The sequence below is a fragment of the Apis laboriosa genome, unplaced genomic scaffold, assembly GCF_014066325.1.
Source record: "Apis laboriosa isolate Shangri-la unplaced genomic scaffold, ASM1406632v1 scaffold68_cov148, whole genome shotgun sequence".
NCBI classification, from domain to species: domain Eukaryota; kingdom Metazoa; phylum Arthropoda; class Insecta; order Hymenoptera; family Apidae; genus Apis; species Apis laboriosa.
In genome coordinates, this window is record NW_025224135.1 from 678,937 (window position 1) to 690,986 (window position 12,050).

General features: G+C 45.2%; 1 protein-coding gene across 4 annotated transcripts in view; it reads left to right on the plus strand.

Annotated features, from left to right (window-relative positions):
* Positions 1 to 12,050, plus strand: part of LOC122718703 (homeobox protein cut) — a 113,194-nt gene that overhangs the window by 87,075 nt on the left and 14,069 nt on the right. For all 4 annotated transcript variants that reach the window (XM_043943966.1, XM_043943968.1, XM_043943969.1 and 1 more), the window contains exons 4-5: positions 4,840 to 5,158; positions 6,895 to 8,169. In XM_043943966.1, coding sequence (XP_043799901.1) covers positions 4,840 to 5,158; positions 6,895 to 8,169 — 1,594 coding nt within the window. The remainder of the gene's footprint in view (positions 1 to 4,839; positions 5,159 to 6,894; positions 8,170 to 12,050) is intronic.

Below are 12,050 nucleotides of genomic sequence, written 5' to 3' on the forward strand. Positions count from 1 at the left end.
GTCTGAGAACGAAATATGATCGAATCGAACGAGAGATTCCCCCGAGAAAAAAAAATTCGCGAGGAACGTGGGTCACGGTCGAGACCCAAGAAAAGAAGGAGGGAAAGGAATGGAAGCGAATTTTTCGCCCTCCTTCGCGAGAAGGAAGTAGAAAAAGTGATCGAGAGATGTATAGATGTATAGGGGAGGGGGGGGATGGATGGATTTTTTGCGCGCGTCGATGCAGCGCGAGATGTCGGGCAAAGGCACGTAGCCGGTGTAATGAGGCGAGATACATTGGAGAGGGGAGGGGCGGCGGTCGGAGGAAAGGGTTGGAAGCTCCGATCAGTCATTAGACAAGTGGGTATTCACATATATCGAGTTGTAAAATCGATAGGGGTGTCCGTTAGCCCGTGTATCCTGTAAGGAGACGTTGGTGGGGATGAGATGCGAGCCGATAGGGAGGGAGGGGAGGGAGGGAGGGAGGTGGAGGAGATGGAGGCTCTTCGCCGTCGACATCAGACGGACGAAGACGGAGAGGGGCCGCCCTCTCTCTCTCTCTCTCTCTCTCTCTCTCTCTGGCCTCCTCCCCCTCGCTCTTCCCCTTCGACCCCTTTTGTTGCTTCGCCATCCTCCACCCCCTGCCACCGCACGTATCCAGTCCTTGCATATTAATCCTGCCCATAATTCCCACTTCCCAGTTTGGGCAACCCTTCGGCTTGCCTACCTACCTACCTACCTACCACTACCACTACTACACCCTCCTCCTCCTCACCCTCCAGAGAGAGCGAAAGGGAATCGGAATAAGCAAGGGAAAGAGGAGTTGGAAGGCTCGAGAAGGGAGGCGAAGGGATGATGATAGCCGCCTCCTATCGATTGGCCTTTCTTTCCAACCCCCATACGCTTTTAATTGGCATTCTCTCCCGTGGCGAGAAAAGGAGAGTGCCCCATACGTGTATATATATATATATATATATATATATATATATATATTTCTCGACGACGAGAAATGCTCCTTTCACCTCGCCGAGTCACTTGGACGAGGGTAACCTGTCACCTGTGCTTAAGAAGAATGTTGAAAAGGACCATCTATGTATGGGGGATGTAATTCTTAGAAAAAGAAAAAGGGAAGAGAGTAGGCGGATCGCGATCGGTGGACAAGCGAAGGAAAGGAGAATTAATAATACGCGGTGAGAGGGAGGGAGAGGGTCACGTGTGCGCGGGCCACGTAAGTGCGAGGAGCGTGTGCGTGAAGATTGATTATACCGCGGGAGAAAATGTGATCAATAGCTCGACAAACAAAGACCCCTTTCCCCTTCCTTGGACCAACCCTTTATATATACATATATATATATGTATATATACACGTGTGTGTGTGCAAATAGCAAAAATCAGTGCGGTCAGGAGAAGGAGATGATCGACGATAGGAAGAAACAATGGAGAGGCTGCTGCTGCTTACAGCCCCCTCCTCGACGCCTCTAAGCGTCGCTTTAACGGGCGATCGTGCCTCCCTCCTCCAATGGAGTTTACATTTTACTGCTACCAAATAAATTGGTCATGAATTTCTAAAACTCGAATTTAAATAAGAAACATGTTAGAGAATTAGTAATACTTCTTAACAAGATATCGGATAAGAATATCGGTTATAATATAAACTGTGCACAATTTAAAAAATTAATTGTGATCATAACCAGCGAACCATTACACTTTATTCACAATTCACTATTACAAATTCCTTAATAATCATAGAAATCAAAAGAATAGAACCTGTAATAATAATAACAATAATAATAATAACAACATTTAAAATTCGCTTAAAACGATAATTCCAATGGTTCGAGGCTTGGATCCACCATTAACCATCGATCCATCCTTGTTTCTCTTTTTCTTCCCTCTCTTCCTCCCTCGTCAAGAGGTTAACGAGCTTGCCTCGATGACATATAATAATCGTCGTCCTTCTTCGAAAGAAAACACGTATTATCGGAGAGTATTACTATATTTTTGAATAGAAGATGCGGGGCAAGATCGAAGGTTAGGAATAGGGACGAGAAAGGTTCGGGGTAATCCGCTAATTCCTTAGCTCGGCTAATCGAATTTCTCGGATGTACATGGTGCGCAAGAGGTGGTAAATTTCGCAAGCTTACCTTGGCTCGGTAAGCGGGTTAGCTAGCCCCGTTGCAAGAAGGCCCGAATTCGGTATTTGACGGCGCCGACTCGCGAGGATCGGGCAAAATCGTGCGTAGAGAGACGATCGTGCCGATCGTCCGAGAATTAATTACCGAATATTAATTAATTATTTGTTCGAAAGGAAAGGGAAAACTCGTTCTTCAAATTAAACCCGATCGAAAATTAAATTGAAATGTGGGAATATTTTCGAGTTTCGTTAAACTCGAATCAATTTTTATACCACGAATCGAAGGATCGAACGAGTCAAAAATGGAAAAATAAAATTTTCGACGCGTGGAAAAAATAATTAATTATAATTATATATATACCCTCTCCTCGAACCTAATCGTTCTTCCTCGCCCCAACTTTCGAGAATCGTTCAATTTTTTGTCGAAAAAAAAATATTTCGAAAACTATAATCCGCGGCGGAAGGACGCGAAAATATCCACGTGTCGTCCCAAGCGAGCATCGTGAGCGAAAAAATACGCCTCGTTGTTGCGCGCGAGGCTGTGCGAAGGGTAAAGGTGCGCGGGAGGAGGGGGAAGGGGCGGAGCGGTGGCGGGCGAGAGCGGTGGGTGGGGTGGGGGGAGAGACGATTTTAAAGCTGAATGCGTTTTGCACGGGTGCAACGGGCGATGCGAACGAGATCGTATCAATTGTTTTTCCCCGGTGAGGCATCATCCCTTTTTCCGGGGGTTAATTGAGGAGCAAAGCTTCAATTTCGCAGAATTCACGCCTCCGGCATGCATCGACAGGTCTAGCCTGATAGAATGAGCCGCGGGATTTAAAAAAAAGAAGGAAAAAAGGGGAAAAAAGGACCTCCACCTTTTTCCTTCCCTCCCCCCCCCCTTCCCTCTTCTTTCTCTCTTTGTTTCGAGCGTGTTTGACAAACAAACGCGTCTCGCCCTTTTTCCTCCCTTCCCCCTCTCTCTCTATATATATATCTATCCCGTTTGGATACAACGCATTTTAAGGGAAACGATTATACGAAATTCGAGAATTCCGTTACATTCAATTTCGAAGCGTGGATATGCTTTCGTTCCGATCGCCTTCGTGGACGAGTTTCGGGGAAAAATTTATTCGCTCGAACCAACTTGGAATTTGGATTTTTAGTAGAACGACAAATTAACAAAACATCAATTCAATCCGGTTAATTCTTATTATTGTACGTTGTTATTCGATGGACTAACTAATGAGATCGTAAATAAATTTCAATCGCGTTAAATTGAGAACACTTGAGTTTCGACGCATCGGGATGTTTACACGGATTGTATTTATTCGATCGAACGACACACGATGATTTCCTGTCCACGGACAACGGAGGAGAAGAGAGGAGATTGGTGGGTAGAGTAGCAGTGGGAAGGAGGAGGAGGAGGAGAAGGCGGTGGCGGTGGTGGTACGACAACCGTGGTAAATTATTAATCCGATGGGCTGTGGGAATCGATGAATAAGAGAAAGGAATCGCACAGAAGTCGCGATAATAATACTACACCCTTGCAAAATTCTGACCCAATGATCAACTCCCGCTTCCACGTTCCTGCCCGATAATATCGCGCTCCCTCTTAATTTAATTAAATTAATTCCATCCCAGTCATTATCATCCCCCTTTCATTCGATTTTATTTTCACTCGAATCTATTTTTTAATCGTACTTTCCTTTTCTTCTTCCCCCTCCTCCTCCTCCCCCAGCCAATATATGTACGCCTCTAAGCCTCTCCCTCCCCCCCCCTCCTCCTCCCTCTTCTCTTTTTCCCTTTGTTTCTCCACTTGATCCGCTATTCATTTCTCCTTTTTGCCCCCTCCCCTTCCCCCGCCCCCTTTCTTTCCTCCTGATCGCATTTTCCAACACGTACGTATCCATTGTACCTATTCATATACGGGGAGGGCCCGAATGAAACAGGTAGATGGGACTCGAATTCTCGTGCAATTGATTACTTTCCAAGGGGGCGGAATAATAATACTTTCGTTATTGATGCGAGGACTCGACTATCTCCACCTCCTATTTCCACAATTACGGAATAAATTCCTCCGTTAGTGGAGAGAGAGAGAGAGAGAGAGAGAATATATTATTTCATTATATATCCACTATCACGGGAGAAAAAAAATAAATTTCACAATTTCTCTCGAATCGCAAGAAGGAGGGCGGGGGGGGGTGTGGGAGGAAGGGGCAGTGACGACTCGAGGCGTAACTTAATCCTCCACCACCGCCGATAATTATTATCATTTACGAACCGGAGAGATTCAAAGTTATCCAATCCTCCTCCTCCTCCTCCTCCTCCTCCTCCTCCTCCCTTAAGCGGTCCCTATATATCGATTCGGTACAATCGATTCGATAAAATTAATAAAGAGCTCCTCTGCTAAGCTCCTTACCCGCTGATAAACGAGCCCCGGAAGCGGAGCGTGGCGGCTCGGGGGAGGGAGGGGCTGGAAAGCGAGCGGATTCCACATAGAATGTGATTCTATATTTGTATCGATGGTAATGTAATTACTGTTCGTGCTCGTCGCTTCGTGACAACTTCGTGGAACGGAGGGGAGGGGAGGGGGTATGCCGATTGCCCGCCGATACTTTATGCGCGATTAATAATCCCGCCCGTTATATTAATCGGCGAAAAATAATTAATAGGAGGGCGAGAGGAAGAGAGAGAGAGAGAGAGATAGAGAAAAGAAAAAAAAAAGGAATATTTCGTTTTTTCAGATCGGTCAACTGGTGGAGGAAGTGTCCAGGTTACAGCAGAGCCTGCAGCGTCTCCAAGAGACGAGCGCACAGGCGACCGCTCGGCTCGAGGAGGAACTGGAGGCGCGCAGACAGCACATCAACAGACTGGAGAGCAAACTGGAACGGCAGAGGGACTACGACGACCTGAAACGCGAGATAAACGCGCTAAGGTCGGTCGATCTCTCCCAGATACCGACCGGTGAACCTGGCAAGAGCTTGGAGCACCTTCTAATGGAACGCTCGAAGGCGCTTCAACAGACCGAGAGCTTGAAACCATCCAACACCCCGGACGCGCTCGGTAAGTCCAGCCAAATATCACTCTCTCCGCTCTATTCGTGTACTGCGAAGCTATATGTATATATGTATATATATATTATGTATACGTATATATATATATATATATATACATATACATCGAGGAATCTCGCTTCACTTTTCGTACATCTTGTCTCCATCGAGTTGGTATACACACGTAGGTCTTGTTTCGAATTCGAATTAGGAAGAATGATTTAGCGAAATATCTCGTAGGCCAGACTTACTTGCTTGGACGTATTAGATATATATATATATATATATATATAGTATCGGTACGGAAGAGCGATCGTAAGTATATGTATATATATATATATATATACATATTTATGTAAAAAGAAATTTGACCTGCGTTAAAGAGCAGGTCTTCTGATCTTCGATCCCCCGACTCTCTCTCTCTTCGAGGCTACGTCGAAGGGCTCGGTACAATCGTACAATGATATATGTATAATGTGTATAATGAAAACAAACAAAAAAAAAAAAGAAAGAAAAAAGGACACGAGTCACGCAACGCGGACGCTTCTGTAAAGAACGAGGGATGACTGAAGGAGCTTACCGAGAGAAAAGGAACAACGATGTAACTCTCTTGCTTGCCATTGTGTTCGCACTTTTTTTTTTTATATAACTTTCTTCGTTCTCTCTCTCTCTCTCTCTTTCTCTCTCCTTTATCTTTTCGTTCTTTTTCTTTCACTTTTTTTTTCGCTAAGACTTTCTTTCTCACTCTCATACTTTTTTTTATCGTTCACACGACATCCGTCATCTCTCTTTCTCTCTCTCTCTCTTCTTTCCTTCTTCTCTATCTCTTTCTCTGTCGCTATCGCGCTTCCACTTCTTCCGTTCTTCCGCCTAATTTCTTCCAGACGCCTCTCTTCCCTTCCCTTCCCTTTCCTCTCCGTACCTCACGCTTAGATCGCACACTTTCTCGAGCTACTGGTGGCGCTGTGAGTCGATCACGCGCCTTTGTTGATTAGATGGTACTAACCGAGACCAACACCACGCACGATATTATATTATACGTATTATTATATACATTCCCGATATCTCACTCCATGTTTTCCTCGTATCGTCCCTATCCCCCTCCCCCCAATCACGAGCATCTGCACGCTGGGAAACGCAAATTCTGTGTATATATATATATATATATATATATAAATATATAATATAAAATATATATATATATATATATATATACACACACGCGATTCGTTGAACGCGTTTCCACGTTTAAGGGGCGTAAAGCGTGAAAAAGAAAAAGTGTTTATCTCGGGGAAAAAAACACCAAAGTTTCGAATCGATCCTCGTATTCGCGGCCAGAGTTTCGCGCTAAGAGGGGGGGACGATAATAATAATAATAATAATAATAATAATAACAATAAAAGAAATAAAAAAGAGGACGAGAGAGGTGGAGCCCCGCGTCCGTCACTTTTCCTCTCGTTGGGCCTCTCGTTCGTCGTTCCTCGTTTGTTTTCGATCGCGCGACGAAGCGTCGAAAAAGAGAGTCTCGGTTCCTCGGTCTTCGTCTTCCTCGTTGCGCTTCAAGAGGAGTACGATCTAAATTATTGTATTGCTGTATAGATTCGCCGGGTCCTCCCCGCCCCCCTTCCCCTAATAAAAAAAAAAAAGAAAAAAGACAGAAAGTCTCGCGAAAGTCTCTCCATCCATCCAAAGTTCACACGCTCGTGTTCACGCGGCCCCCTGTGTGTTTTTTTTTGGTGGTTGCAGGTGGGCTCTCGTCACCCCTGCAGCGCGCCTCTACCGCCTCGCCCCACGGGGTCGGGGGTGTGCCGCCTTCGTCCCACGTGTCCTCCCAGCAACCACCGCCGCCACCCCCAGCAGCAGTCTCCCTCCCCCCGCGCTCCACCCCCACACCATCCTCGGCCACCTCGACCACGTCCAGCCTCCTCTTCCCCCCTCCCCTGCAAAACGTCGAGACGTTCGGCTCGTTCCTCGGCGAAGAGATCGTCGCCAACTGGAGGCGGACGTTGGAGAGGTCCATCATGAATCAACAGCAACAACAGCAGCAGCAACAACAGCAACAGCAATCGAATCCGTTGAGCCAATTGTCGCAGCAACAGTTGCAGCAAGCTCAACCGCTGATCGGCCTTCACCCGCCCACCGCGGCCGCGAGCAGCGGCCTCAATCATCTTCCATCCCCCACCGATCCCTCGTCCAGCTCCAACACCCCCGCCAAATCGAACACCCCCCTAGGAACGACCCCGCTCAGTTGCCTCGACGCGGAGAAAGCGCCGACACCCGTCTCGGGCCACGAGACCCCGGCGCCCCCGACACCGTCCTCGACGACGGCGTTAACGTCGCCCCCGAGCTTTCAACCGCCGACCTCCATCATCGAGACCACCACCCCCTCCGCCGCCTCCGTCAACGGCGCAACCCTCACGCCCGCCGTCCTACCCCCAGCGCCGCCCCCCAAAAGCCCGCCCGACCAGGAATCTTGCCACAACAACAACAACAACAACAACAACAGTCATCATCTGGCCAACAACAATAACAACAACAATAATAACAACAACAACAACAACAACAACAACAACAACATAGGAGGGTTGAGCGTGCTGGACACGTTGAAGAGCCCGTTCCGGTTCGACGATAGAACGCATCCGTTTCGATTCAGCGACGAGTTCGGGCCAACGGGGATGCCAGTGAGACTGGGCGAGTCCCTGATCCCGAAGGGGGATCCGATGGAGGCGAGGCTGCAAGACATGCTCCGGTACAACATGGACAAGTACGCGTCGCAGAATCTGGACACGTTGCACATAGCGAGGAAGGTGAGGGAGCTGTTGTCGATACACAACATCGGGCAGAGGTTGTTCGCCAAGTACATACTCGGGCTGAGCCAGGGCACGGTGAGCGAGTTGCTGAGCAAACCGAAGCCGTGGGACAAACTGACGGAGAAGGGGCGAGACAGCTACAGGAAGATGCACGGGTGGGCGTGCGATGAAAACGCTGTAATGCTGCTTAAATCTCTGATACCGAAGAAAGGTGAGTACAATGAGTACAGGAGAAACACTTGTTTCCACCTCTGTCTCTCTCTCTCTCTCTCTCTCTCTCTCCATACTTCTCCCGCCATGTATTCTTCTTCTTTTTCTTTCTTTTCTCTCTCTCTCTCTCTTCGTGTTACTACTATCGAAGTCTGTTTGGAAGAAGAGGATTCGATCGAGAGAGAGGGGGGGAAAAGAGGAGAAAGATAGATGGATAAATAAATGAAAGAAGTTGTTTTTTGGTGTACGATTGCTTTTTGGCTGATCCGGATCTCGGATCGATCGAAGAAGAACCTGGAAGAAGAATTTGGAATTAATGATCGCTTCCGTTTTGTTCTTCGATCGTTTTGGGAACGATCGAATCATCAACGTGTTCCGGCGATATCGTGTTGTTATCTGCTCTCGTTATCTCGAGATGGCCTCGACCCGTTGATGATGACTGTTCGCTCCAGAGAGAGAAAAAAAAAAAAAGAAAGTAAATAAATATCGACGATGGCTCGTTTCGGCTTCGCCTACAATGACAATATGTCCGTTTGAATCTCCTACGAATTCTTTTCTGCCTCGCACTGCCAATAATCTGTTCTGCCGAATCACTAACCTCATCAACCTGTCAGTTTTAACTATTTTTTTTTCGGCTGTCTAATACAAGGGGTGTCAATGGTACTTCTACTTGGCCTAACTTCATCGAAAAAAAAAAAAAAAAGAAAATGGAATATGTATAACAACCGGAGGTCGCATCCCTCTATATGAAAAAGAAAGAAAGAAAGAAAGAAAGAAAGAAAGAAAGAAAGAATTAATTGATTAATTATACGAGGTAGCATATGCGTTGGTGACGTCGTGAGCTTTCCATTCCCAATTTCTAGAATTTTTATTTTTTTCTTTTTTTACGATAACAGATATCTTTTTACGATAACGATATACGATACACATCGTATTAGCGTTCGTTAAGAAAGATCGCTTAAAAACTCGCTAGGATATAGGAGGAGGATATTTTAAGTGTGTTTACGAATTTAGACGTTCCAAGCGTTTATAGGGATACTGCGCAACAGGCTGTTCCGCCGACGTTGCCACGTGCCGAGACCGGACTGCAACAAAGGTGTTTCTCGCCCAATAACACGAACGTTCTACAATATAGAAAAAAACGTTCATTCGTTTGCCCAAAGAAACAAGAATTGCCTCGAAGCGTTTGCTTTAAAATTGTATCCTATCCTATATAAAAATGAAATACATCGATTCGTAATGACACGGTTACGAGATTACGTTTTTTTAAGAGAGTTATTTATTCGCGATATCTAAGGCAACGATTAATAACAATCGAATGACGCAATTAATTCGATGAAACCAATTTGGAGAAAAAAAGCGATGGTTTGCCGTTAGGCGATAATCTATGGGACAAAGGTCGATCGCGCAATGTAAGGAACGGTTATACGGTGAGTTACGCAAAACAGTTGGAGGATGACGTTCGATTTCGCGTTTAATAGTCTTAATTCGATTATACAGCCAGTTGGCGCCCACAGCTCGCTCGCTCGCTCGCTCGCTCGCTCGCTTGCTATCGATTGTTCGCTGCGTTTGGCAGCCATATTGTTTGGACTAATAGCTGTTGGGAGTAGGAAACTGGGGATGACTTCTAGGCAAGGGTGCGATACATAAAGGGTTCCAGGGACCCGGAAAGGAAGGAGGAAGGAGGGGCGAGGGACGAAAGGAAACGGGGGAGGGGGAAGGGGGGAGGCGGGAGAGTGCAAGAGAGATCGGGGACGTTCTGTGTACCGCTGCATTTATCGCAAAAGGTAATTTACACTTTCGACGGGTTGGTAAATCGGTAAAATCGTCGTGGAAGATCGTTCTCCTCGATTCCAATGGTTAATTGCTTACGAATCTTCGCCGTATAAGGTTGAAGGATAATTTAAGTTTATTTCGATCTTTTTCTAGATTTTAAATTTATTTCAGAGAAACTAGCTTTTCCGAATTTTTGCTATAATATCTTGAATATACGTAATTTATTGTATATAGTTTTTATATAATTATATGTACTCCTCTTTTCTCTATAATTATATGTAATATAATATACAATAATATATAAATATATTCGTTCATTTCGAGGTTAGAATAACGAGAAACTAGTTCTCTTAAATAATTTTTACGAATCTTCGTCATAACCGTTTAAATTTATAAGAGAGATAATTTTCTAAATTATATTAATAAATTAATTTTCCTTCTAATTATATTTTTCTTCCTTCCATCTTTTTCTGAAAATCCGAATTTATATAAATTTTATTCTTTGGAGAATAACCGATCGATTTTTTTCGAAATAAATAACGATAAATTTTCTTTTACGCATTTCAGATTAAAATGGCAGGAAAAGTGTATACCAGTTCATCTTCGTCCAAGCAATTCACAATTCTCTCCATTTCAGTTTAGATTAGAGATTCATCTCCTCGTAAAAATCCGAATTTGCATAAGAATTCGCCTACAATCGGGATGATTAGGACGTTCATTTCCCCCCGAGGGCGAGGAGGAAGGTATTCCAGCGTAACCGGCCATTCTTTATATTTTTCCATGAACCAACCGAAATGTCCATCTGTCGGTGCGAAAACAATGCAAACATTCATTACTCGGTACGGAACACGCGTCGAAATCCGTGTTCCGTCATAAAGCATTCGCGTTTCGCCGGCGACATGAATCACTCTCCGGGATACATGGTCCCTTGTTTTTTATCGTTACAAGGTCACGTTCGTCGAACACCACTGTGCGTCCGTCTCTCACTTATTAAAACCATCCTTCTCCCCATCTCTGCCACAGTCGACCTCTATAGCCGCCGCCTATCGTTCACCATCGTCGATCGGTTCCTCTCTCTCTCTTCCCTTCCCCCTTCCCTTTCTCTAAATATTATTTAATACCGATACCGTGGAAGAGAGAGGGGAAGCCATTAATGGGACATCCGCGGCAAATATAACCTCCGTCCGTAAAACGTACAGGGTAAAGTTATGCACGTGTGCACACCGAGTGATCGATTCTTTGTTGCGAAGATGAGAAAGAAACGTAGGATAAAGAAAAAATCTCTCGAAACTTTACTCCTTTATACTTCTTATATTATTCTCTTCATCCTTTTCCATGGATAATCTCATCGTGCGAATCGTTATATTGCATCTATTCGTTCGATGTAATAATTTTTTAAAAAATACAAAAATATTCAACGCACTTTTCTTCGATCAAACGATACTTGAATACTCGTTCGCGCTCGGTCGGTAAACAAACCGTTACCGACGTCGACCGAGCTACGCCTGGAAGTTTTTTTCGCCAATAACAAAAAACCGAGCAAGTTTTGTTGTGTCGTTTGAAATTACCTCAGGAATCTTTTTTTCCTTCTCTCGCCTTCTGTTCGAAACGCACGCTCGCTCGCTCTCTCGTGAGTCGTACCGATATATTATTATTGGCAAAGATAAAAGAATTTCGAGTGGCGAGCGAGCGAGCAAATGTCGCGAGATATACGAGTTAAACTGGAATGGAATATACACGGTTGGACAGGTTGGAGGCGGGCCGCCCGTGTAAGAGGGGGAAAAGGTCGACAACGTCGTGCATCAATGGATTGTCGGTTTCCGACAACGATAATCATGTGCATCGCGCGCGCGGGGGGAAAAAAAAAGAAGAAAGAAAAAAGAAAAAAAATAATAATAAAAGAAGAGAAAAGAGAGGAATTGCGGCGCGGGAAGGGAAGGAGGTCCGCGAGGTGGAGGGAGGGAAGAAACGATGCGAAAAAAATGGGGACTCGCGATATAACGTTCGTTGTCTCGATGCGCTGTACTACCTGCGCGATACACCTCGTACGTATCTTGAACTTCCGTGAATCGTTGAAATTGCTAAAAAAAAAAAAAAAAAAAAAAA